General features: G+C 37.8%; 1 protein-coding gene across 2 annotated transcripts; it reads left to right on the top strand.

The window, feature by feature from the left end:
* Positions 1–489: 489 nt before the first annotated feature.
* atos (atos homolog atossa) lies at positions 490–27888 on the top strand. Of its 2 annotated transcripts, none has more exons than XM_020947913.2 (7): positions 490–1395; positions 15506–15547; positions 21471–22725; positions 23481–23617; positions 23682–25917; positions 25975–26294; positions 26351–27888. In XM_020947913.2, the coding sequence occupies exons 3-7, from the start codon at positions 21589–21591 to the stop codon at positions 26547–26549; spliced, it is 4029 nt and encodes a 1342-aa protein (XP_020803572.2). In that variant the 5' UTR covers positions 490–1395; positions 15506–15547; positions 21471–21588; the 3' UTR covers positions 26550–27888. The 2 variants fall into 2 exon arrangements, with proteins under 2 accessions (XP_020803572.2, XP_086683463.1); XM_086827337.1 differs by lacking the exon at positions 490–1395 and adding an exon at positions 11250–12023.

Raw genomic sequence — 27888 nt, 5'->3', positions numbered from 1 at the left:
TATGACTAAAAACAAAAAATAAACAAAAGAGAAATATGACATTTTAAACTGAGAAACGTTTAACATAAATAATATTTTAAATATCAAGAGGTGCGAGTGTTTAATTTTCTTGGGAGGTTTTTTATATAGTAGGTATATTTTAAAAGTTCATAGAAATATTTATTTTGTTATCATATTATATTATTTATTTATTTTTAAATTATTCTCCAGAGAAATATTAAAGTTTTTTTCATTGACATTTGATGCAACTTGAATTTGATTTTCAAATTTCATCTGATTTTCTTTATTTGTCTCCTGGGAAAAGCTATAAAATGAATTTGAAGCATAAAAACTTCATAATTTATAGATATTAATCTTGCCTTGCTGAAATTTATTATTTAAAATATAAATTTAATCAAAACCCAATTTCAAAATAACTTCCAAACTAGTTCCGTGTCATACATCACTAATCCAGCAACGCAGTTGGGATTTCCACCACACCGCAATGCTGCCACACTGGAACGCCCACAGCTGGTCTGGTCTCACAGTCTCACCTACTGTGTTGTTGGTGACGAAAAAAGAAAACAAGAGAAATAAACAATCAATTTTGGCAGGCCCGTTGTGCGCGATAATAAAGTGAAAATTATGCGAATCTCGAAAGCCGCGGCGAAAACGCAATGCGATGATGCTGCCAATGAAAGTGTAGGCGCGGCTTTTCCCGTTTTTCCACGCCACCAACGGCTGCAGCAGAAGCAGTGCACTTATTCCACCTGTGCTGGCATTTCCACCGATTTTTTCGCCAGTGGAGCTGCAATGGCGTCCAAGTTGAGAACGATCAATTGCGGTAAATAGAAAGAGCAGCGAAGGATAAAAAGCGGTGTGGAGAGTGGAGAGCAAAGAGCAACGAGCGAAGAGCAGTGCGTGGGTGCAGGCAAAATAGCAAAAAAGAACCGTTTTTTCAACCGCAGAAGCGGAGCAGCAGCAGCCGCAGCAGGCAAATAAGTCCGCGAAAGGCGTGAAAATTGTGCAATTGCAGTGAAAAGTGGCCATCGGTGGGTTATATAAAATATATGTGCGGTATATATTCAATCAAGGGCCACCAAGTGTTTCGATTCGTAAAAAAAATCAATGTGTGATATAGACGCAAAATCCAGGAAGAAGAAGAAGCAGCACAGCTGAGTGTGTGTGCGAGTGTGTGTGTATGTCCCTGTGTGCCACAGGGTATGTGAGTGTGTGCGCTGTGTGAAGGCAGCAGCAGCAAGCAACAGCAAGTGAAATCAATAATATTTGCAGCAGCAAATAAACAGCAAAAATGTTGAATTAATTGGGAATTAGCGACACACAACAACAAATTGCCGCTGCACTGAGCCGAAATTTTGTGCCTTTTAACGATCTTCCGCTGCGAAGAGAAAGAAGGTAAGTCAAGTCAGCCATTTTTATTGCACTCTCCTTCTTCTCGGTGTCATCTTCGTTTCGCACAAAATGAACCGAAATCGACAAGCTTGCGTTTTAATTGCTTTGAACTTTATGCGAGCTCTGAGGCTATATTTATGATATTTCATCAGTTTTTAAAGCGTCTGTCGCTAGAAGACGCTGCGTTTGAAGCGGATCTTGGAACTGGAAATGCGGGGCATTATGTAAACAAAGCAGGCAAGGCGATACCTTATGTATTCAACAAATGCACTGAGCGAAAACTTTGAAGCTATAAAGGCTTAGGAGTTCTTAAGAGGTTTTAGGGTATGCTAGACATAGATTAGATAATTTGTTTAAATACATAAAGAAAAGATGTGTGATTTTTTAAATAATAATAATCCCTAATTAAATCTCTCTGTTTTGTATGGTTGAGATCTCTTTGTTAGTGTGCGTTCTTCGTTGCTTCTCTTTTTATGGTCAAAGTAAATGATTTCAATTCACGTTCCATTGCTTTCGCTTCAGTATTTATTGTTGTTGTCTCTTCTGGCTTCCCCCTTTCCACTCCCGCTCTCTCAATCAGCTGTGAGCAGGACAGAGAGAGAGAGAGAGAGAGAGAGAGAGTGAGAGAGCGCTCCAGAGCAGACAAAGAAACTGTTAGCGCCGACTTTGCTGTATCCTTGAAATTCTCGTCTCATTTCGCTTCCTATTCCTTTTTTGCGCAGAAGAAAACGAGACAACAAAGGAAATTACATTAAATGCAGTCGACAGTTCTGAGTGGCTCTCATCCATATTGATTTAATATTTGCATTGATTTGTTTAAACGATAGCACAGAAACGGACTGCTTGCTGCTTATGCAATTAGCTGTAAATTCTGCGGTCGTCGCAATTTCGCTGCCAAGTGCGCATTACAAATCGAAAATCTTGGCAAAAGTCTGCAGTCTGTGCAATGGCAGACGGATTAAAGATGTTGCACTGTACCTGTACCTAACGGACTAACGGTTGTTGTCAGTGTTCCGCTATTGCCCCCCCCCCCATCATTCGCTTGGCCGCCATACCCATAAATGGCCGATCAAAAGGAAGCGAATGATAAAGTGGGCAGAGGGAAAGGGAAGGAGAACTTACCCTGCAATACAGGAGTTGAGCATATCGATAAAGGGATCGAAAAGAGGTGGGATTATTTAAGGGGAAATATCTTAAAATGTGGAATGCAAAGGTCACGGATAAAAATATTAAAATTAAAGAATACACATTAAATAAAAAAAAAATTACATATAATAAACTTAAACTTACATTTATAATATTTATAAATAGGCAACTATTTATTATTATTAATTTATGTATAAATGTATAAAATCTGAACAAATTATGGTTTACATTTAATTTGTTCTATAGTACCTAATACTTCTACATTTAAATTAGATATCCAAATTTTAAACATGCTTCAAAAATTAAGAAAACAACACCGAATATTTTCATTGCCAAGTTACTTATTCAAAGGCCTGCATGTCCAAATTATTTCGTCGAAAATAAACAAAAATTTACCCCAGAAAATGTACCAAGAAAATTCAAATTATATTTGGCTTTCTAGAGAAGAGGCAATGAAAAAAATAGAGAACAAAAATTATTCCGTTCAGGAAATGCATCTGTAAATTGGCCAATTGTTGGCCACAAATCTGTCTCATGACTTTCTTGATTGCTGGTGATCATAAAAAGATTTCATTTAAACGAATGAAACGCCCGCATTTCTCAGTTTCCGTATGAATCATAATACTCCCTTATTTATTACACCATGTTCAAGCGAAATTGTAATAATAATTGTTTCCGATTGAAGAGATATGCAGAATTCTGTGGAGATAAGCTTAAACCTAATTACCAGTAAATAATGTTCTTTGGAAATGTTCTGTTATCTCTCCCAAGTATGTACATATATCTCTAAAAATAAAAACAGTCACTCCAACAGGAAGGACAAAAGTAAGTCCCCCAATATTTGCGTGTCTGTACGCTTTTTTATGGATTTTTCTAGGCTGTGTTAATGAAGCCATAAGTGTTATGTATGTGTAGCCTCCGCCTCAATTCCTTAGTTGAACTTTCCACACGATAAGGAAAGAAACCTAGAAAACCGCAGCAGGGCTTATCTTAAACCAAATTATATTTATTTTGGTTTTGTAACAACTTTCAATGTTTCATTTATTATTATATTTGTATTTATGGCAGGCGGTTATGCAGGGGCCGCGAGATAACCCGTTCCAAAAACCGAAACAGAACCAGAAACCGAAAACCTCTGATAAGAGGTTGCCTCCTTCTGGTCTACTATCTCAGATTCCAGTCCCAGTTTTCAGTTCCCTGGGGTTATTGCATTACGATTCAGGGTCGTATATCCCATTTTGGTTCCGATAAGAAATGAGAAGGCAAAAGAACGGTTGCCTGTTTTATTTTTTTATTTTACTTATTTTCAATGTGTTTTAATGAACATATCCTGGTTGTTTTCTTAAGGGGGCGGACATCGGTCATATACTTTTCACCATAACAACACTGAGAAAATAGTATTGAGTGTATTTGGAGATTGTATCTTGAAAGGTTTTGTATTGGAATGAATGATAGTAAATCGTAAAAGAATATTTATATATATTTCTAACCCCATATTTATCTATAAAAATAAAAATTTAAAACCTTATACAATTATTTCCGATATTATAAAGATTTATCTCTTGTTTTAGACCTCTAATCCGATTAATTTTGCGATTTTGTTGCCGTGTAGAAATTCTTTGGTGGACTTTACTACGCATTATAAGTATTTTCAAAAATTCGCTGTTAAGAGCACTGCCCGAGAGCGAGAGGGGGAGATGCCAGTGAGAGTGGGGGACTGTCCGAGAGGTGTGTGAGTGCGAGGGAGTGCGACATAGAGTGCGAGAGGTAGAGAAGGGGACTAACTGTGAGCAGTGACCCCAACGTTTCAGCCGTTGACTTTTTCCGTTCCCGTTGTTCCGTTGTTGTTGTTGTTGTTGTTGTTGTTATTGTTTTTGCTTTTGCTCCTCCCCCTCCTCACCATCTTCCCTTATTTTTGCGTTTTATTTTACGTGATTTTGTTGTTATTGTGTTGCCTGGGTTGAATGACTTTGTTTGGGACGAAAACGCAAAAAAAAAAGAAAACAAGAAGAAATTAAAAAGTAACAACATTTTTGGGTGCTCTTCACTAAGCAAAAGGAGGAGAGTAAGAGAGAGAGAGTGAGAGAAGAGAGAGGATGTAAAGCCAATGAACCCACCAAAACAAAAAACAATTTGGTAAAAACAGCTGATGGAAATTTAGGGGGTATTTTCGGGATGGAAAGTGGAAGGAAATGTGGTGGCTGTCTGGAAATTGGAACTCACACTCTCCTCGCGAAAACTGTTGATTTTCCTTTGTTAGGGATTCAAAGCCGAAGAAGGGTTGTTTTGGGGAAAACGGAAAAAGCAGAGAAAGGAGGGGTTTCTTCCATAACGCTTTGATTGATATTCGTGCAACAAACGAAACACGGAGCTTTGATGGAATTTGCATTTCTTTCCCATTTCGCCACTTTATCAATTCAATCGAAAGACAGACAGACACGAAACCAAAATCATTTTCCATATGAATTCCCTAACAGTTCTTTGTTTAGATTTTTATTTATTTTGCTGCTTTTATTTTGTTCTGTTTTTTTTTGCTTTTGCTTTAGCGAATTTACAAAAATAAACATCATGTAGTCATCGCATGGCTCTTGGTATTTGGTTTTCTAAAGTATGGTTCCCAATTTTGTATTCGTATTCCATTTTATTCCCTTTAGATACTTAATTGCGTCATGGCACGCTTATTTCCAGATGAATCAAAAAATATTATACATACTTTTCCCATTTTTATAAACTTAGATATCTGATAGATACTTTTTGTGATCAAACTTATTTGAAAATATCTTACTTTTTAAATTGCTAAAAAGAACTGGTTATTAATAAATTTCCCTAAGAACTTTCATCATAATTTATATATCAAAAATATATTTCAATACCATTTGATAGTACTATTATCTAAAACTATCCTTTATATTTGCTTTAGCCTTATCTTTTCACATGCCAATTAACTTTAACTAACTGCTATTGATAGCCATTTGCTGTGTTGGCTTGAATTATTTACCGTGCTTATATTTATTCAAAATGTCCGCCTGTCTGGCTATCTGAGGTAGATTATCAAAGTGCTGGGTCATCGGCCATCTATATACATAGTGTTCCCTTCAATCGCTCCCCTTAATAATCCCTCCCACAATCACTCGGCCCCAAAATGGCCGCCACACTTGGCTTTGATGTCGCAGCTGTCTACGCTCTCAACCTTAAACTTTCCACGTTTCCGTGGAAAGCTCATTACAGTGGCAGCCACCTCGTTCGCTGTTATTTCCTACCTCTACAACACTTTTCACCTGGCGAGTCAATCACAGTCACGTGTGGGCCAAATTACAAGAACAGCTGGTGTGAGTGTGTGTTGGTGTGCCGGAAAACACGAAAGAAAACCCAGGGACAGACACAAAAGAGCTAAAAGAATCGGAAAAGTAGAGACATTGCCAAGGATTTGTACAGTGGTTGAGAAAAGTCCTGTTAAAATAACGTAATCTTTATAGACATATCCAATAAATTATGAAACAGACATTAAAAGTGTGGATTTTATTAACTAACGAAAAAGGAAATTGATTTTTAAGATCTAACTGTGCTTAAAATACATATTTGATTTAATATTGATCGATATTTTTATATGACAATTTTGTCTACAAATCAAAGATTTAAAAAACTCATAACTAAGCCAAAAAGGCATTAATTTTAATTCGGAAAGCTGTCCCATGTTAGTTTTTATTAGGTTAATAAATCTGCATACTCAATTTGAAATTTAAGAAAATTAAAATTTTTCTATTTTTTCACAATTTTAACAATGTAAAAATAAACGATAAAATGTTGGAAAAAATGTACAAAAATTTATTTTACCTCCAAAATGCGTAGAAAGATTCGCTGGTTGATTCTGATCAAGAATATATATGGTTTATAGGGTCGGAAATGACTCCTTCATTGCATTATGAGCTTCTGACTAAAATTAGAATACAATTTTTTGAGTCGATATTTATCTATATTTTTATATGAAAATTTTATCTAAAAATCAATTCTTAACAAACTCATACTTAAGCTAAAACAGCATTCATTTTAATTCGGAAAGCTGTCCTATATTAGTTTTTATAAGCTTAACAAATCTGCATACTCAAAATCTCAAAATTAAATTTTTGAAAATTATTTCGAATTTTTGACCATTTTAACCCTTAAAAAAATTTAAAAAAATTGAAAAAAATTTTTTTCTTTCAAACATGTCTAGAAAGACTCGGCTTTAAATGCTGATTAAGAATATATATAATTTATAGGGTTGGAAATGACGCCTTCATGGTATTACAAGCTTCTGACTGAAAGTAGAATACCCTGCAAGGGTATAAAAATGCTATAGATTCGACGTATAATATGCGGGAAAATCTGGTAACTTAGGTTAGTTGGTTGACTTTATAAGAATCTTTCAAGTATTATTAAGCAACAAACCAAATTATTAGTTAATCCTATAATTATTACAGCCACAAAAAGATCATTAATTCGCCAAAAAGTAGGCAATACTTTTCAAAAATGAAGAATTAAGATTAGTTTAAAACAACTATTGATTTCAAGCCCCAAAATTTGTAAATCATCTTTAAGATATATTTATGAATATACCTATTATAAAACTGTTAATATTTAACGATTTCCCACTGTGCCATACACACACACACACTTCCTAAACACATGTGCCTTGTGTAAGAGTTGGCCCGTCTGCCTTGGGTTCGGTCTATATTTGCTTGCAATCAATCCAAGGTTTTTCCAAGGGTCCCTCACATCGTTATAAACGGGAAACGCGAAAACTCGAACTGCGTTCTCGGCATTTTTTTTACACATTGTCAGGGTATTTGCAGGGAATTTCGTCGCAGGTTGTGTGGCAATCAAAAACGCTTCTATAATTTATAAGTTATGGCAAATAAACAAACACAATACAGACATTGTTGCTAGTTTTTTTTTTCCTTTTCCTCTTTGGCGGCTGTTTTCTGCTTTCATAAGGTTTTTAACCGTTTTATTATCAAAACAGCTGATCGACGCTATTAACGGACCGCGTGTGTGTGTGTGTGTGAGTGAGTATCTGTGTGACGAAAACAACTGCGCATATAAAAAGCGGAAGGTAGGGGAACCCTTTTGTATATCAAAAGCAAAGAGTATTTGATAGAGTGAGAAAAACAAGCTATAGCAACATTTTTATTTGGCAACATGCACACAGACGAGGTCTATGAAAAGTATTAGTGGGAAAATTAACAATTAATTCAAAGCTATTTCACACATGGATAAATACAGTAAGGGTTGAAAATATTGTAAAACAGACTTGAGTATAAATTTCAAAAAATTTATGAAATCAGAAATAACCCATTGTAAATATTTAAAAAATATATTGAACAATTAAACTATAATTTTATTAATTAAAAGATTTCAATATCAGTAGAAAACTAATAATTCTTTCATCAAAGTCGTTCCCGGACTTGAGACTTGAGAATTCTAAAATCCAAGGAAAACTTAATAGAATCTTAGCTGTTTATTTTGCTTTATATTTAATTTAATTTGTATATTATCTATTTATTTATTATTATTTTTTCGTTCTTCTATAAATAATACTAAACTTTCCACCTCAATTGTAGACACGTCTTTTCGAATTCCATCTTAATTAAAATTAACCGAAGAAAGCCAGCCGTCAATCAGCGGAACTTTTCAAGCTTTGAAGCTAGAGAGCAAACAAATACAAATACAAATACAAAGAAAATATTCGAAATCTAAAAACATAAAACTAAAATAAAAGGCAAAAAAAAAGAGCGACTTAAGCCCAAGGGCTTTTGTGACCTCATCTTTATTTCATGCTGATCTTTTATTGAAAGCGCCACCTTGTGGGTTTCTTGTGCGTGTGGAAAATTTTGGTTCGGTTTTCGAGCATGACTTTTCATAAGAAATAGGGTATATATAGGGTACATACATATATCTACCTGTAACTGAAGAGTTCACTGCGGCTTAAACACGTTTTATTTGTACTTGCACGAGATCAAAACCAAGTGGAAAAGGAAACGGCAAATATTTGTCTCGAACTTGTTATCTGGGGTCGGGGATAAATAAAAATAAATAATAATACAAATGGGAAATGTCTGTCTGGCTTTGAGAGAGAGATGGAAAGGAAAATCCCAGAGTATAAATTGATTGATAGACCTGCTTATCACCACACGAGGCTTCCACATTAATTACTTACGACACCTTTCAATCAACGCTAAACTGAAAGTTTAACAAAGAGTTTGAGGAGAAATTAATGGAAGAGAATATATCATTTTTGGTATACAGTATTATTTAAAAAATATGTTTTTATTTATCAATATACTTCTTTACTTGTTAGGAATATAATTTCAAAACCTTTTAATATTGCAAGGCCACCTTAACATATTATTTCTATATTATAAGAGTTGTATACCCTTTTAAAAGTGCTTATCCATTCAATATCAGTCCTCATAAAATGTATATTGAGCTGAATGTTTTTATTATTATTTTGTTTTTCCTTCCTTTGTCAGTTTCTTGTTTTCCTGCTTCTTTTTTGGCCAGGAAGAAGAGCAAAAAAGAGAGTCGCAGACTTCTTGGGTCTTGGTCTTGGTCTTCGTTTTCGCTTTCGCATTGGTCTTGGCATTTCTTTGTCTGGAGTGCTTGCTGCTTCTTTGTTGTCGCCGTGAATCCGTGAGTCCGCCGTGTATCTGAGTATCTGCGTATCCTTCGGCTCCAGAACCCTGGGTTACTTGAGTTCACAGAGTTTAGCAGACGGCTGGAACGCGCCTTTCGAGTATCTGTGAATATGGATGTGTGCCGTCTGCGATTGTGTCGTCCAGTCCAGTCCAGTTCACTGTCTGCTACAGTGGGTAATGGTTAAGAGAAACGCGTCAAGAGGTTCATTTCACATCGAAATTCAGTATCAAAAGCTTTGATTTGAAATTGAGTCAGTTTTTTGGGAAATTTATGTAAGGAGGTTTTATTTCCTTCTTCTAAATTCAGATACAGATTTCAAATCTCTTTAAAAAGACGTGCAAAAGTATGCAATACAATATTATTATTTTTTAAATATCTTCTCCTATTTAAAACATATCTAACATACTTTTGTAAATGACTTGATTTTAAATCTTTTCAAACTTTTTTCTCTTTCACAACTTATAAATCTCTCCATTGCTCCGACTATAGAATACCCTGTAAATAGAGTCTGTATTAAATAAAGTCAAGTACAAATCATATCAGCAAAGTAAATACATTTTGTGCGTGTGTGTGTGTGTGCTGCTGATAAGATTCGCATCGTAGAGAAGAACAGAGGAAGTGAAGAACAAAGATAGGCACAGACGGAGAGAGAGACAGAGAGAGGGGATAAGGAGAGATGCAGAGAAGCACAGAAACAGCAGGCAAAACATAAATTCTGAATGTTGTTGCTGTTGTCTGGGTCGCTGACGATTTTTTGGGGGACTGCTTTATATACATTGTATATATGTTTGTATGTATATATTTTGCATTAAAAGCGCATGCGTTGTTGTTGTTTTCTGACTTTTTTTCGGGGCTCTCCACCTTCTCTGCTTCGCTCGTTCTTCAGCTTATTGAAGAAATCTGCCAACAAGTACCCCAAAAGCATCTATATACATACATACATATATAAAGATATATACTATATATATAAATGGTTATATACACTCGCCAACAGCACACATAGGGCAAAACACACACTTAACACTCGACAACATGGCATCGAGCAAACATATGGAAACGGGTTCTCTATCTCTGTCTACACTTTAATTTTTTTCTTCTCTCGTTGTTGTTGTTGTTGTTGTTTAGTCTACGTGTGTGTGCGAGTGTGTGTGGTGTATACATTTCTGTATCTGTGAGTGGCTTTTGTTATTGAATCGCTATCGCAACAACAATTGCTCTTGTCCCACTAAAATGTGTAGCTTAAAATTAACAAAAAGAGGTTTATTTACCCAATAAACAAAAAAAAAAAAATAAAGCTAAATTTTTTATATTAATAATATACGGTTTGCTAATTATACATAAAAATGTGTTTAAAATGCAAATTTAGGTTGTTTATTTGTTTTGCAAGTTTTAATAATATTTTTACTTTCAAGAATGTAACTTAAAATGTAAAATAAAGCACAAAAAGTTGTATTACCCACACGATAAAAATAAGTACAATTTGTTGTAGTACTGAAAATAGGTACATTTTAATGTACCTTCAAAAATACATACATTTAATGAGTGGATCTTTTAATTTAAATAATAATACAAATAAATTAACCTGAAACTTGTATTTATTAATACATGAAGTATAAAATATTCACTAGTATATTTTTACCCAATTTCTCTTAATGAGTGCCCACTGTCCCTGCTAGTTGTGATTTGGCTCAACATGATTTTCATATTTCACCCATTTACTTGTGCCTTATCATATGTGTATGTTTATTTATTTATTTACTTTTTTTCAAAGGTTTTTTTTGTGTAGTTCAGTGTGTCTGTATTTGTGCGCTTCCATATGATTTTTGTGTACATTTTTCCCCTGCGCGAAGGCAACATGTTGCTAACTCGCTGCTGACGTTGCTGCTGCTGCTGCCAGCAACATGTTGCAGTCACACCAAAAAAAAGAAACACACAAAACTATGGCCAAATGTACGACGTAGTTTTCCCCTCAGCCACCTCTAGTACATAGAGTATATACATATATATACATATAGTATATATATAAACAAAGCGCTGGCTGGCTGCCTGCTGGCTGCTCAGCTCAGCTGTTTTAGAAAGTTGCCGTCAGCAGCAGCGAACGGTTCGCTCCGCTCCGCTCTTTCATTTCCCACATATATTTCTCAATTCATTTCATTTCGAGACTTCAAAGCGACAACAGCACACAAAAGTCAGCAGCTAGAAACAGCATTATTTTTTTGCCCAGTGTGAAGTGCAGTTAAAATAAAAAAAAGAGACCATAAAATAAATACAAAGGCCATCCGAAAATAACAAAATAAAACAAAAAATAAAAATCTAAGCAAACAAGTTTGCTTGCTGCTGCTACGCTGCGCTAATAATAATCGCGTTTACCTGCCTCCGATTCCGTTTCGTGCGACTGAACTCGAGAAACTTGAATATATACAAAGCAAAATACAAAATAAAGAGAAAAACAACATCTAAAAACCTCCTCAAATATATAAAAAGTGTATTAAAAATCAAATACATAGGCTTCACGACGCGCTGCGCTGTTCAAAAGCGTTGAGAATTCAAATGCAGCTTAGAAAAAGTGCAAAAATATGTGGCCATTGCCATTCTGTTGCCAATTTCAGGACTAAAAGCCAATTAAAGCCACAAAATCAAAGGCGACAAAAGGCAGCCACAGTGAATACATAAAGAAAGCAAAGAAAAATAAGTTTATAATGAACACAAAACAAATCAAGTTCAGTTAAAAATCATCGTAAAAATCAATCAAAAAATTTGAGGATTTGGAAACGTTTCAAAAAAACGCCACAAAACACAGAAAACAAAAGGTTGGTTGGTTTTCAAAATAATTGTATGGCTTTAAGGGCTGCGCAATGGTATTGGTGTATCTGTGGCGTTGCTCTGCCACTCAGCTGGTCAGCTGCGCATGTGTTGGTGACGTAATGCCAAAAGCACAGCGCAAACCAATACAGCGCAATTTAGACCCCCAACCCCATTCCCCCCAACCCCCGCAACCCCTCCACTGCCAGCAGTAGCACGCCACCCACACACACACACAATGTACACGCGCGCACACGAATAATTGAAGATCGCACATAGGGACAGTGGTTACTCAATAAAAACGAACGAAAATCAAAACAGGTGTAATTAAAGTATGGATATCAGGACCACGTAGTATCTATAAACAAAATCTGTCGAAATATTTTAGTACTCAGGTTAATTGTGGATTTTGAAACCTGTTTTCGATGAAGTACTTTAAAAATTAAGCAGTCTTACAAAGTTATTTAAAATTATTAAGGAAAGAAACTAACTTCAGGAAGAGGAAGTTTATATACCCTTTCTGTAGGATAGAATCAGAAAGCGATCATATTAATATTTTTTATATAATATTTCTCCATAATTTAAAGACTTAAAAAACTCATAACTAAGCCAAAAAAGCATTAATTTCACGTTGGGCAGCTTTCCTAAGTTAGTTTTTATTAGATTAACAAATCTACATACTCAATTTAAAATTTTTATTTATTTTTTTAACATTTTAGCGATGTAACTTCCTTATAAAATTTTTAAAAAATTAATCCAAAAATTGGTTCTATAAAACATGGCTAGAAAGATTCGCTGATTCTGATCAAGAAAAAATATATACGCTTTATAAAGTCGGAAATGACTCCATCATAGGGTTACAAGCTTTTGACTAAAACTTTAATACCTTGCAAAGGTATTTTTTTTTAATGGGTTGATTAAAATATGAATATTTGATGAAATAATTTTACTTTACTCTTAATACATGTATTAAAATGAATATGAATATTTAATGAAATAATTTTACTTTACTCTTAATACATGTATTAACCATACAGATTTTTCCGAAAATCAGTGATTTTTCGTTTTAAAAACCTTTCTAAGCTCTAAAACCTATTTTTAACCCATTATTTCGGTTACACAAAATCGTTTTTAGTGAGGTTGTACTATAGGTGGTGGCCTGTTTGTGTGGGTGAAGCACTTTGGGAGACTTTGCGACGCCCCCTTCAGCGTTATTTGACACACACACACACACACACACACACATTCACACACACATAAATTACTGAAAAGGCAATTCAAATCAAGCTACCCGTAGCCGTTTCTTTCCACTCCCTCAAATGTGATAGTTGTTGTTGTTGCATTTGTGTGTTTTGGGTGAAGTCAGGAAAACTACTCGAGTTTTTTCCTACTTTTTTTAATATAATTGACACACATTTTCTAATTGTGGCGTTGCATTTGCTGTGTGTCAACACTTTTGTTTGCTGCTTTGCATGGGGCCGTCGTTTGTCGTTTATCAGGTCTGCCTTTTGAACTTCTTTATCGCTCCCTTTACCTAGCTGTCTCACTCGCTCGCTTCACCTCGCTATCTCTGTCTCTTTGCCTCTCTGTCTTTGTCACTCACTTGTAACCTGTTTGATATAATCAGCTGTTGGGGAAGAAGAAGAAGAGGAAGAATAAGCGAGAAGATCAAAGTGTGAGTGCTTAAAAGCTTTTTCAACATTATAAGATCCATGTAACATGGAAATAAATGAACAGAGAATAAATTGCGCAACATTTCAAAGGCACCCACGTGTCCGGGTTGGAAGATATTGTATCTCATATCTGTATAAGGTAGAGGAGGACGCCACAAAAGATTGTATCTATTGCGAAAGATAGAATGCTATGAGATCAGAACTGTCAAATAAAGAAAAATGCTTTAAGAAGATATGAGTAAAAACATTTTAGAATTATATATAGGAGAGAATTTTATAGGACCATAGTTGTAACCATGAAAAAAAGATTTTAGGCGAAAAAGATAGATAGATTACTTAAATAAACTAAAGAAAAGAGAGAGAGAAAGAGAAAACGCTACTTTATGTATGCAAACTGAAAGAAAGAGAGCACTCTATAAGCAAGGACATACTGCAAAAGAATAAAGATAAAGATAAAGAACCTCAAAGATACCATATTATGATGCAAAACATAAATATTTATCAGTTTAAATTATATAAGTTCTGTTTTTTTATAAATTCTACTATAAAACGACCTGCAAAACTTAAATTCTTATAAAAGATACCATTTTAAAGGTCACATTAATGATAAAATTTAAAGAACGATTAAAAGGCAACTTTCACTATCTCTCTTGGCTGTGCCTGCTCGTTAAATGCTTTTTATATAAGTGAAAGTATTTTATTTTTATTGTTTTTTTTTTTTTTGGCAGATAAGCAAAACAAAAACGGAAATAGCCCGGCCAAAACAAAATAAAAACAGGCACAGCTGTTCTTGGCAAAACAACAGTGAACTTTGATTAAAGTTCTTCCAGCTTTTAACACGAACATATTTTCCAACCAATTTATATCAATTCAAAAAGGGGAAAAAATAAAATATAAATAAAATGTAACGACACGAAGCACACACACACACACACAGACTCAAGCATTTGTCATAGTAATTTTATACGTGCGCAGTTGGAAATGTAAATGAAAGAGAGAGAGGGCAAATGAGCGACAGAACTGGAGTTGTGACAAGAATAAGAAGAAGAAGAAGAGAAGAAGGCATTAACACTTCTTGCGGTCATTTGCTTTTCGCCGAGGAATAAGGAAAAACAACAAGCGCAAAATAAGTGCGTGCCTTTATTTTCCTTTTTGTTTTTGCTCTCAATTTGCAAGACATATTTTGGCTAAAAATAAAAACGTGCTCGCACGCACTCACACACACAGGCACGCGAGTCCTGTTCTGGTTCTGCTTGGCTCCCTGTCTCCATCTCTTTTCCGCCCACTCCACTCCAGTTGCTCGGGCCCCAACTCCCCTGCATGGGTGCAAGCGAGACACTCTCACGTGCTCAAGTTACAACGAGGCACAACACCCTCTCCCTCGCACACGTGGAAGAAGCAGCAGCACAAGACGAAGAAGAAGAAGAAGAGCGCCATAACTGGACTGCTGCTGCGTTTGTTTACATTTTTGTTTTGCTTTTTGTTTTTGCTCGCTGTGGTTTTGTTTGTGTTTTGTTTTATTTACTGCGCACATGTGAGCAGCAGCAATGTGGGGGAGAGAGTGAGCGTGTCGAGAGGAAGAGACAGCAGACAGTGGCTAACTATATTTGTTGTGTAAGAGAAACAGGGTGGCTCACTCTCTATAAAAAAAAAGAAAACAAAAGAAAAAGCGAAAAACAATTTAATTACGCTTTAATTTCGCCTTGTAAAAAAAAAGTACAAAAATGTCGATCAATTACATGACGTTTGCAATTAATTAATTGTGAAGAATTTCATTTTCTAATCACCTGTTTTCCCCTTCCTTCTTTTCGTTGCAGCAAAAAGCAAAAAATAATGGAATTTTAACAAAGTCTCGAAAGGTGAGTGAGTGAAGGGGCGACTTAAAAACCTTGAAACCTTTAGTTTTTATTTTTTGATAAAGGTATAGGAAGAAGTGAACTTGAAAACGACTTTTTTATACCCTTAAATCTATAGAAACTATGGATATTTATAGGAAATAATCATGGGACCTCACCGAAACTTGGTATATATTCCTAAAACAATATATTATGAGGCTATACCAACTTTCAGATCAATATCTCTTACAGAAACAAAGATATAAAGATGTTATATTATATTATGTTAGAATCACACAAATGTTAATACCCTTTTTAAAAGTGTACAAAAAATAGGTTCCCCTATCTGATGACCATGTTGATTAGATGGGTTTCCCAACAATATCTCAAATGTGTTCTTTGTTCCGCGAGAGGAACACAGAATGAGAGGGAAACCCGAAAGGTGGGAGGTGGGAGGGATTTCACAAGGGGTGCGAGAGAGAGGGAGAGAGAGAGGGAGGCCACATGTAACCCATTTGTAGGTGCGGCCCCCCTAGAAAAAAATCAACACTCACATACCAAAGCTCGCTCGCTCAGCTGTGAAGGTTTTATGATTGGGGAGAGGGTCACCACCACCATCACCACATGCGCATCCAAACACAGTACATAATGGGCTTGTTGTAAGGTCAATCAGCGAGGTCAATCAGCGATTGAAAAACCGATTGTCTTCCGCCGGCTTCCTGGGAAATCTAAATTTGGTCAATAGAAGCCCCACAAGGTGCATGTTTTTCAATTGAAAACGTACTAAAAATTAGTGAATTCTATATAAAAGTTTATAACATGTAGGGAAATGTATAACAAGTAAAGGAATTATAGTTCTAAAGCTTTTTTCTAGTAATTCAGTACTTTAATATATATGAAAAGTTCGTAACTTTCTAGGTACGGTATAAAAAAAGGATCAAAAGGTGTCCCAAAGTATGCTACAAAATTGTATCTATTCGAAAAGCAACATTCTTTTGAAACTTCCCTAATTTGGATATAAAATATAAAGCTAAAACCTCTCTTGAATACATTTAGTAAGCTATATTCCCCGATTTTTGTTTGTTATTCCTTCTCTGATTTCAAAACTCTCAGAACTCCAAATTGCCTGCCTTATATGGACAAATCTCATACTGTCAAGTCCACTTGATCTTAGTAATATCCACTTACCATTTCCGCTGCGGATGACACATCTTAACGAGCTTCTTCCACTGGCAAAACGAGTGAATAATTATAATTAAACTTTATTCCGTGACGCATGCGCTGGGGAATGACTAAAGTGAAACACGAACATGTGTGGAGTGTAGTAAATATAAATTTATAAAAAGAAATGAGGCTTTTCTTTGTCTGTGGCTTTCGTTGCACTCACGTGTTGTTAGAAAACCAATTTTTGGGGTTTCATAATGCGAAAGGAAACCTCGAAGCAAACGAAAGGCAAACGGAACTTGTTTTTTTTTGTCGAAAAGTTGCAACATAACAATTTTCCACTCCCTCAGTGTTGTTTTCCATTTTCTTATCTACTTGAAACTGGTTTTTTTCTGTTGATTTTCCCCTTCGTTTTTCCCACTTACCATTTTCCATTCGCCTCGCTTCCATTTTCCGCTCGGTAATCAAAAAATTTTCGTAATGTGCGTCAAACAGAAAAAATAAAGGCAATACGCGGTAATAAATGAGAAATGTGCAAAAAAAAATCAAATGTAACGAAAATGTGCAATAAATAAATAATGTAAGCGGAGAGCAGCGCAGCCACATTGCAAAATCAAAAAGCATGCCAAGGACGGTGGCCGAGCTAAATGAAATTAGTCCAACAATGTACCATGTACCGACCTCCTTAGCTCTTTATTTCTTTTTTATATTTTGTATTTTGTATTTTGTATTTTTATTTTATTTATTTTTTTTTTAACCCGCTCGCTTGCTCGATCGGCTTGCCAAGAAGTGCAGAAATAATCACACAAAGTGTGCCAATCAAGGAAAAAAAAAGAACAATGGGGAAAAACTTGTATATGACAAAGTTCTGCAATCAACTTGATTGCACTTTTCTTAATTCACTGCCAATTACTTGAGCCACGGTATTATTTTATTTATTTCTTTTATTTTTATTTCTTGCTAGAAGAAAAGCAAGCAATTCTATTAAGAAAGTCTTAAAGACCATACTCTGCTCTATATATTAAAAGAATAGTACATTTTGTAATATTATAATTTGAGAATTCAAAAACTATCAGTAAAATATCCGTATTTTGTATAAATATTAAATTATACATATATGTACATATATTTTAGCGTAAAATATTAATACAGTTTAAATATTTTCTGTATCTGTAATATTCAGTAACTCATTTATACTATAGCTTTCCCAGAGAACTAAACTTTTTTCACTGTAAACCACAACAAAAAAATAATTGCTGCAATGTACAAGCAATTAGTTAAATTTTATTTCTTAGACTCTTAATAAATATATTAATTTTCTAAATTCAACAGATACCAAATTATTACTCAAATTAATTCAAGTACTGCCAGTAAAGATTTTACAAATATTTAAAATTTATTTAAGGGACAAACAAATTCATATTTACTTTAAATTTTAATTTAAAAGAATACATCCTTTAATTTTAAAATTTTACAATTTTAAAACGTAGTAAAATTATGAAAAACTTGAAAAACAATTTGCCCAAAATAATATAAATAATATTAAAGCTTAACATTTTCCATTTGTCACAGCTACCCCACCCCTTTCTCTACGTTTTCCATTTCCGCAACATTTCCTTGGCAATTGTAGCGCATTGCCACTGCGTCATACGCCTGACTGCGAGGGAAATTCGTGTAAATTCGGTTGGAAAATATGTAATTTTCGCCGTTTTCCGCTTTTCTTTTTCTCCTTTTCGTTTTTGCCCGCGATGAAATGTAAATGATAATGGACAGCTGAAATGAAGGGAATACTAAATGAGGGGGGGAAATGGGGAAGACGGCGAGGAAAACGAAATGGAATGGAAGGCGAATTAGTGGGCCATAATGTAATCGAATATTATTCCGTTCGCTTGTGTCCCCATTTTCATACGGGTTTTCAAGACAGTGTGTCTATATAGGTAAGTGTGTGTGTGTGTGTGTGTGTGTGTGTGTGTGCGTCTATTGTGGGCCAAGAGTATTTCATACACACATCACCATTTATTTGTATGAACGAATATGCCATAAACAAAACTTAACAAACACACATACACATGCAAGCAACTGATTGCAAAGCAATACAAAAATCAGATGTTTTCTATCCAAAGAGAGAGAGAGAGGGAAAGAGAGAGCGCGGAAAGCTCGCTCTCTTATGTATTTTTTGTGTCTGTCTCGCCTCGCGCGCTAGTTATATATTGTGTATGCAGGTCAAGAAGAAACGCAAAAAACAAAAGCAAAAGTAAAGACAAACATGTTTACCCAAGAGAGCGCACGCTGCTCTCTCTCTCTCTCTCTCTCTCTTGCTGTCTCTTGCAACATGTTGCCAGCTGTTAGAGGTGTGTGCGCTGCAACAGCTGTTTTCTGTGCATGTGCGCATTTGTTTTTCTTTGTGTTTGTGTATTTGTTGATTTTTTTTTTTAATTTGGCTTAGATTTATTTTTGTTCGTCGCTTTTTTCTTCGTTTTTAATTCGCAAATCGCAAATTTGCTGTTGCCAAGCGGCGCTTTTTTGCAACATTTGCGAAAAAACAAGAAGATGAAAAAGAAGAGCAAAAGTAATTGTTTTTATAGATTTTGATTGCTTTTATTAAGCAAAAGTTAATGCAAATAATTATTATAATTGTATCAGTAGCAAGAAAACATTTACAATGCTTGGAATATTTTTTTTTGGTAATTAAAAAATCAAACAAAATATTATTTACATAATTTTGAATTAATTTTCAATGAATTGGTTAGGTAAATATTTTGTTTATGTTTTTTTTTGCTTAAGAATTAATACTTTTAATAAAAAAGTCTTTTTCTAGGGTTTTTAGTATTTTTTTTTTTTTGATTTTCTTAAACAAAACTTAAGTTTTGAATTAATTTAGTCAAGTTTATTAAAAATTTTTGATGTTAAAATATACATATATAAAGTAAAGATTTTATATAGCTTTTTTGTTTTCTATTTTAATATATTTATTCTTTAAATTTCATATAATAATATTTTTTATTCGCTTGCTTTGCCACTTTCTGTAATAAATTTAAATACACTTCAATTAGAGCCTCTCTCTCTCTCTCTCTCTCTCTCTCTGCGTGGGAAGTTGCCCCAAAACGACCTTCAAAAACCCCACACACTTACACAAGCACAAAACGCACACTTTCAGATACAGTATCTGCAAAGCTTGGCTCAATGACGTCACGTAGCAGCATGTTGGCAACATGTTGTTTGTTAGCAAACGTTTTTCTTGTTTCATTTTCCGAGGGGGTGGTTGGGCAGGGGGGGAGGGGTAGATGCATGCATTTTGTGCATTGCCAAACGGCGCTGACATGTTGCTCCCCATAACTGGGTCTCTCCGGTTAAGTAACGACCTGGTTTCCAGCTGCACATAGCATGTATATAGTATCTACAGATACAAATTTGTATCTTATAGCTAGCAGCTATAGCTAAGCACGATTTCAGGTTAAATCGGGGCCGTGTCAGTGTGTCGCAGTTAACAACAATTGGCCAAGAATGTTCTCTGTTCGCCTGTCTTTTGTTGCCGAGCGAGGTTGCTTCCGCATCGGAAGGATATATATTTATAGTGGGGTATATAATGTACTGCAAGTAAAGTAAACCATGTCAGCTTATGTAATGCAATTTGTATATAGTATATAGTATATAGCAGAACATAGAGACGGACAGACCTTGGGGGTTTCATTTCAAGTTGAGCCTGGCTGCTCTCGACGACCTTCAGAGGCTGCTGCACGAGGAGGAGGAGGTGGCAGCTGTTGCTATACGCGGATATAGATATAGATCCTTGTCGATTTTATAATAAAGTCAAGGCTATTTATAGATTTTATGCCTATTAGGTAGGAGACTTTATTTTAAAGAACTTTTATGTGGAAGATTTTTAAAGATTAAAAGCTTTGAATAAATTTTTAAGTATTATCTGTAATTATTCTGTTTATAGATGGTTTCTAAATATATAAAAACAGTTGAGAAATTATATAAACAAACATAATTTATTTAGTAATTCTATAAAACCTTGAAAACTCTGTTTTTTCGAGTTCTAATACATTCTTAAATAAACTTTCAAATAATTGCAGTTCCAACACCTGTTCATTACTATAGGTTCTCCATATTTATACACCTCTAACATCTTTCAGTTTCTGCTAAATATAATTGCTTTCAATAATTACCCAAGATTTTCCATAGTTTCTATTAAATTTTGCATTCAGTAAATGTGAAGAATGGCATAGTTGTAGTAACCTAACTTTAGATGCATATTTATGCACGTTCATGTTGTTTATTTTAATGGCAGGCAATTTCCCACGTTTCCTATAGTTTTCATAGATAATAATCACTTATAACCACTTCCCATTTTCTATAGCTATATAATGGCATATTTTTTTACCAAATCAAAGGTTAAAAAACTCATAACTAAGCCAAAAATGCATTAATTTTAATTTGGAAAACTTTCCTATGTTAGTTTTTGTTAGTTTAATAAATCTGCATACTTTTTTTGAAATTTAAAAATATTAAAATTTTTGTCAATTTTTTGTGGTAAATTTTAACAATTTTTACCCCTTAAAAATATTGAAAATTAAAAAAAAAAAAAATTTTTTGTCGGACAGAGCTAGATCGATTCGCCTTTTAATGCTGATCAAGAATATATATGGTTTATAGGGTCGGAAATGACTCCTTCACAACCTTACAAGCTTCTAACTAAATTTAGAATTCTCTGCAAAGGCTTTTAAATATAAGAGACTTTTCATATTTTAAACATTTTCCCTTCTCTCTTTTTTTACAGTGTACTTCTGGTGCAAGAAGCAGCATCAGCAGCAGCAACAGCAGCAGCTTAGCTAGAGGAAACCGGAAACGGAATCAGCGCCAGATCTCCAGATCTCCAGCCAGCGGAAAAGACGACCATGATACCCACCAGTGTCACCAATTCACCGCCGCCAGCGGGTTTGGGCCAGAATGGAGCAGCTGCCTCATTGGGCTCGGCCACAGCGGCAGCTGGAAATGGCTCAGGAGGCAGTGGCGGCGGCGGCGGCGGCATAGCCATGGGCATGGGTTCGAGCTCAGGTCCTGGAGCTCAGAACAACTACAGCTCCTTTGTGCTGGGCCTGGCCTCGCTTATCCTGGAGGGCAGACCCATTGCAGACGATGAGTACATGCTGCAGCAGCATCATCAGCAACCGGGATCGGGTGGAGCCACAACCGGCGGGGGAGGCGGAGGAGCAGGAGGACGCCTCTCGCCGCGACCCTCCACCTCGAGGGCGGCCATAAACATTACAACGAATCCCTATGGCTCCATGGGAGGATCGGATAATCGTGGTGGAGGAGGAGGAGTAGGAGTAGGAGGAGGAGCTTCTACCAGCGGCAGCAGCAATGGCAACACCAGCAGCAGCTCCCTAACCCACCAGCGCTGGACGCAGAAGCTCTGCCAACTGCGCCAGATCTCGCCGGCTGCCCAGGCGATGAGTGCCGAACCGGAGTTGGTCTCCCTGGCCATCAATGATCTCAACAAGGATCATGGCGGTGACTATGAGATTGTGCGACGTGTCATGCTCAACCGGGCAGGCGGAGGCATGGGTCTAAGTGGTACCGGTGGCATTGGTAGCAACAACTCGAGTGCCGCCAGTTCACCGGGCTCCAATTCATCGGATAACATCCTCCATTCGCTGCAATCCCTGGCCACCACATGCTTGCGCGGTGGCCCAGCCTTGGCAGCACCGCCACCCGTGGAGCCAAGGCCTCTCAATCTGTCCTTTATCTGGACGGGATCGGTGGCTTCTAGTGGAGGAGGAGGAGTGGGAGTTGGAGGAGCGGCAGCAGCACTAGCAGCAGGCGGAGGAGGACTAGGAGGAGTCGGAGGAGGAGGAGGAGGAGGAGGAGCGTCAACAACTGCCACTGCCAGCAGCGGAGCAAATAGCTCCGCATCGCGGCCCAAGCATGGGCCGCACTGTGATCAGTTCCTCAGGAAGATGGGTCTGGCCAAGGGCGAGATGCCATCGGAGGCTGAGGAGCACATCTGTGATATGTCCTACGTGAATATGACCGTAAGTTCAGGTAGATTTTTAAGATTGAAAATTGAAAATAATTAATTAATTATGAAGAAGCAAGGTGTTTCCCTCTGCAATAGCTTAATTTTTGTGATTAACTAATTAAATATCCATAAATTAATACATTTCTTTTAGTATTTGAGATTTATCTAAAATATCTAAAATATTGTATACTTTATTTAATCGAATTCCCTAAAATATCTCAACGTTATCGGTTTATATATCGATATTGGAATCAATTATTGCTGTGGTATCGATTTATCAATATTTTTCGATATTTCTAGACCATTTTCCCTCACAAATTGTGAAATTTCGCATGATTTATTTGTTTTTCTTGTGACTAGGCACTATTTTTTTCCAAGATTAGAATAGTTAAGAGTTCGCGAAAGTGCCTTTTGAATGACTGCAACTTGTGTAGCTCCAGAAAGTCTGGAAAACCTATTATAAAACAAGACATTGATATTGCTTTATCTTTATTTATTTTTTTTATTGTGCAATTAAGGCTTAATCATTTTGGTTTTGTTGTTTATTTTTTTTTCCCCCTCATAAAGCTTAGTCACAGTCACAAATAATGATTAATAGACACACTCGACTCAGGAGGCAAGACAAAGGTTGATTTAAGAGCAAGCTTTCAGAGTTTAAAATGTTAAATCAAGCTAAATAAATTACTTAATTTTAAGAGCTAATAAAAATAGATATAAATGCTCTTATATTTATTATTTTATATGTTTAATATCTTAAATATTTTCCAGTGCAATCGCTGGCGTGCTTACTGCATGAAAATGGAGGCCATCCTGGCCAGACGTGAACCCGTTTGCATAGAGGTCTACCTGGGTCCCGTAACCCACAAGCTATTGCTGGAACAATGGATCATCAGCGGCAGGGAGAAGTGAGTTTTCAACTACAAAAAAAACCCAGAAATCTCTTTAAATAATGCTCCTCCTTCTTCACAGAGTCCCACCGCCCACGATGACACTGCCATCGCTATGCAGCGCCATTCGCAGTCAGCTGTACTTCTCCCAGATTGTGGCCTGGTGTGATTTGCTCCGCAAGTGCGATCCCTCGGTCTACGACAGCGGTCGAGTGATCTTTGCCAGCTGTGGCAACAATGCCGGCGATTTGGCCACCACCTGTACGCCCAGCGGGGGCCAGAGGAGGCCTCGCTTGAATATCTTCTACAGGATTAAGCAGCACAATGCCAACGCTGGTGGTGGACAGTACCAGGATGGCTTCAGTGCCAAGGCCAATGTCCATAATTTTCCCAACGTCAATGTCTCGGAAAGCTATAGCATTTCCGTGTGCGTGAAAAGTTTACCCAGGATTAATGGTGGCCTGCCCCATGTGGAGCCCCTACCTAGTCCCAGTCCAGCGCCACGCAGCCTGCGAACCTGCGGCGGTGACCCGGCGAGCACACCAACCGGTGGCGGTGGCCTTCATGCGGCCACGCCAACGGGTCTGGGAGCCAGGATTAGTGCAATTAGTAGCCCAACGACGACCAACACGATGACCGGCAGCTCCAACTGTGATAATAATGGATTAAAGCAAGGATTAGATGAACTCGATGGGGACACGAGCCTGAGTCACCGGGAGAGGCAGTTGCAAAAGTATCGCAAGCGGATGCAGCGACGGGATAAGAAGCGGGAGAGGAAGAACTCCCCGGAGAGGCAGCAGCAACTACACCATCCCGTAGAAGAACCCATGGAGGAGGGTGAAGAGTCCGCATCGCCCTCGCAATCCGAGTCGCAATCCTTGGCCTTGAGCCTGCAGCAGCCACCGCGTCGCATAGCCATGATCTCCACGGGGACACAGACCTCGCTAAGCAGTTGTCAGCATTGTGGAAGCGAGAAGACCTTGCTCTGCCTCAGCTGCACGGGAGGAGCCAGGCAAGAGGAGGATAATAGCGATGATAGTGATACGACAGCCTCCGAAATGGAGGAGACCAACTCCTCGTGCAGCCTCAGCAGCGGTGATCTCATTGTGGGCACGCCACGCAACAAGGCCGAGCTGCTGCTCCAGGCCATACAGCGAACGCCAAAGAATCGACAGCGGAAGCCGCATCGTCATCCGGCACCCTCGTCCTCAGATCTCAGTGGTGGACAGAACAATAACCTGGCCAAGGCGGCCACCAGCAGTGGGTGTCAGGTGTGCAAGCGTCAGAAGACGCAGCATAATTTTGCCAATGGCAGGGAGCCGAAAGCCAACACCCATACCAATGGTGACCAAGGCAACAGCAATGGCTACACCAGCATGCTGCAGGAGGAGGAGCAGGAAAATGAAGCTAAACAGCCAACAGAGGCGCAAATCAAGAGCACCAAGCTGACGCCCAATATAGAACGCTGCTCCCTCAACTCCTTGGAACGAGGATGCAAGACCCCACCGCCGGTGGATCACATTGTGGTGCAGTTCAAGACGCCGCTGAGCCAAGTGCCAGCCAAACAGCAACCCGATGCCATGGTTCCCCTCCAGCAGCAGCAGCAACAGTCCTTGGGTCGCTCCTCACCAAAGCCAAGTCAACTCCGTTTGAATTGTGGCAGCAGCTTGGCGGATATGGAAACTCCGCCGCCTTCAAGTGCCAGCATCTCACCGCTGTTGAGGAAAGGTGGCAGTGGTGTCCTGCCCAAGGTCAATCTCACCACAATCTTTTGCAGTTCGGCGCCCATTGCCATTGGCTGTCCCGCCTTTAGCTTTGATCCTGCTGCCTTGAGTCATGCCCATTCGCAGCTCCTGGCACCCGATACTACGGGTAATACCCCACCCGTGCAGAAATCCTTCTCGGCGCCCACCTTGCCGCATGCTGCCTCGCTGTCCGTCTCGCCGAGATTCGCCAAACAGGCGCTGGCGGCGCATAAGAGGAGATCACGTCACCTGAGCGATCGCAGTGATCGCAGCTCCCTGGGATCCGATGAGCAGTTGTCGGACGAGGATTTGGAGTCGGGTCTGTGCAGTCCAGCTGCAGGTGGTTCGCCATTAAAGTGTCGCGCAAGATTGGCTGCCCATTTCGCGGGGCGTCCTTTGTTGGGTAACCTGGAGGAGTCGCTGCTGCAAAGGAGACTTATGCCCAAGATTGAGGTAATGGGTTTCAAGCTGCAGCTAGGAGCCTCGGGTGGATTCTGTCCCACACAGTTGACCATACCGGCTATGTCGTATTTTTATGAGCTGCATGGCGAGACACTGAGCACGCCCTATCTGGTGAGTGGAAACTGATAATTCTAAAAGAATTCTTAATAATAATAGTACTTCTTTCAGTGCGAGATACGCTTACCCCGCAAAGGTTACTCAGTGCCGCGAACGGGCACAGTTCAGGCCACGCTTTTGAATCCCATGGGCACTGTAGTGCGAATGTTTGTGATTCCCTACGATATGCGTGATATGCCGGCATTGCATCGCACTTTTATACGTCAACGCATTCTGGCCGAGGAGGTGAGCAAGGAGGAGGAGGTGGGAGAGGATAAGGCAGCTCAGCAGGTGCCACGCAGTCCCACGGCCAGCAGCAGCACCACCAGCAAGCTGGGACACTTTATAACCGTCGAGCAAATGAAGCGATTGCGCTACTCCATACACCTGAGGTATGATGTGATTTTATCATAATTAATATAATAAATAACTGAATATTTATCAACAGATTCCAAACATCTCGTTCTGGACGCTTATCCCTGCACACGGACATCCGTTTGCTGATCTCACGTCGCACCGACTGCGATACAGCGGCTGCCCATGCCAAGGGCATTCTGGAGGCACCCAATGAGCTGGTGACGGACACTTTGATGCCGGCGGAGCCGCGTTATAGTGCCAGGCAGGAGAGCACGGGCAGCAGGATTTAGTAGCTACTGCAGGCGCTGGGCGGCACCACCATTGAGCTGCTGCGTCGCCTATGCAAGCAGCTGCAGGACAAGTGGCAGCAACAGCAGCAAAGGGAGTGGCCCAGATATCAGTTGTAGGAGGAGTAGGATGCTGCAGGAAGCAGAGGGAGAAGGATGGAGGAGGAGAAGCAGAGGAACCAGCGAGGAAGAAGGATACAAAAACGGATGGCAGGAGGCGAAACAAACTCCTGTACTCCCAGCTGCTTTACTAGTTATTGTTTAAACTATTATCTAAGCTTAGTTTCTTTTTTCAAATTTCCCTTTGATTTTCGGTATTCCATTTGTTTAGGTATATTTTGAATTTACTGAAATTGTTGAAGAAAAGCAATCGAAACAGAATTCAGCGAGGAAATCACTATCTGTAGCTGTTTCCACATCTTTTTGGGGGTCCATACTTTGAGGAGAAGGCTAGGAAGGAGCGAGCAATAACTATAAAACTATGCAATGAGTGTGAGAGAGAATGTGCGATATATATAAATATATAATATATATATATTTATGTACCATATATTAATCAACAATTTTAACAAGCAAATTTTGTGTGTGAAAAAGGAGTTGGAAAAATGTCGTAGTATTTAGGCAAGGAAAAAGTTGAGAAAAGCGAAAGAAACATGATGTTGAATGATATATATATATATAGTATATATGCGCTCATATCGATCGTTGTTGTTAGTAGTAAGTGAGTTTGAGAAAGAGTTTAAAAGTTGATTCAGTTTTGCTTTCATTTCCGTTTCCGTTTTCGTTTCCGATTTCTTCAGAGAGAGTGTCTAATTAAAGCGTGCCTGTGATACGATATGAGCTGCATTCTAATAGAGTTCTTTTTTCTCTTTAGGTTATTAATAAATTAATTTCTTTCTTTTTTGTTGTTCACTCCACAAAAGGCAACCAAGTGTTTGCAATGTGTAACTTCAATAAATACCAATCTAGATGTGTTGAAAATTCCCTTAACCCTGCTGACGCGACTCTTTCTTATATATATTTTCCAATTGATACCTGAAACTATATATATTTAACTATATATTGTGTACTACAAGCTATTAACAAATTTTCAATCTATAGGTGGTATGAGAAATTTAACAATTAGAAAATAAAAATAAGAAAAACAAAACGAAACAAAAAAAGCAAAAACAAACGCTAAAACAGTAAAATAGAGCGAAAACAATAAAGCAGAAATCAATACACTTTACTTTGTTCAATTTGTTTTTAAGTAGAGAGCTTAATGTGCGCTGTCAATAGCAATTATATTATATGTGTAACAAATAACACCAATATACAAATACAAAAATGATTCAATAATCAA

Source organism: Drosophila serrata, unplaced genomic scaffold (assembly GCF_035046125.1).
Source record: "Drosophila serrata isolate PLE 108 unplaced genomic scaffold, ASM3504612v1 contig_165, whole genome shotgun sequence".
Lineage (NCBI taxonomy): Eukaryota > Metazoa > Arthropoda > Insecta > Diptera > Drosophilidae > Drosophila > Drosophila serrata.
The sequence above is the reverse complement of the archived record's forward strand: the minus strand, read 5'-3'. Positions and strand labels throughout refer to the sequence as shown.

What these genes read in the sequence shown, in the direction of transcription:
- atos (XM_020947913.2), top strand. Translation starts at nt 21,589, where the DNA reads ATGATACCCACCAGTGTCACCAATTCACCGCCGCCAGCGGGTTTGGGC. An exon ending in TGTCCTACGTGAATATGACC is followed by an intron (nt 22,726 to 23,480) that starts GTAAGTTCAGGT and finishes AATATTTTCCAG; the next exon opens with TGCAATCGCTGGCGTGCTTA. An exon ending in CACTGAGCACGCCCTATCTG is followed by an intron (nt 25,918 to 25,974) that starts GTGAGTGGAAAC and finishes TACTTCTTTCAG; the next exon opens with TGCGAGATACGCTTACCCCG.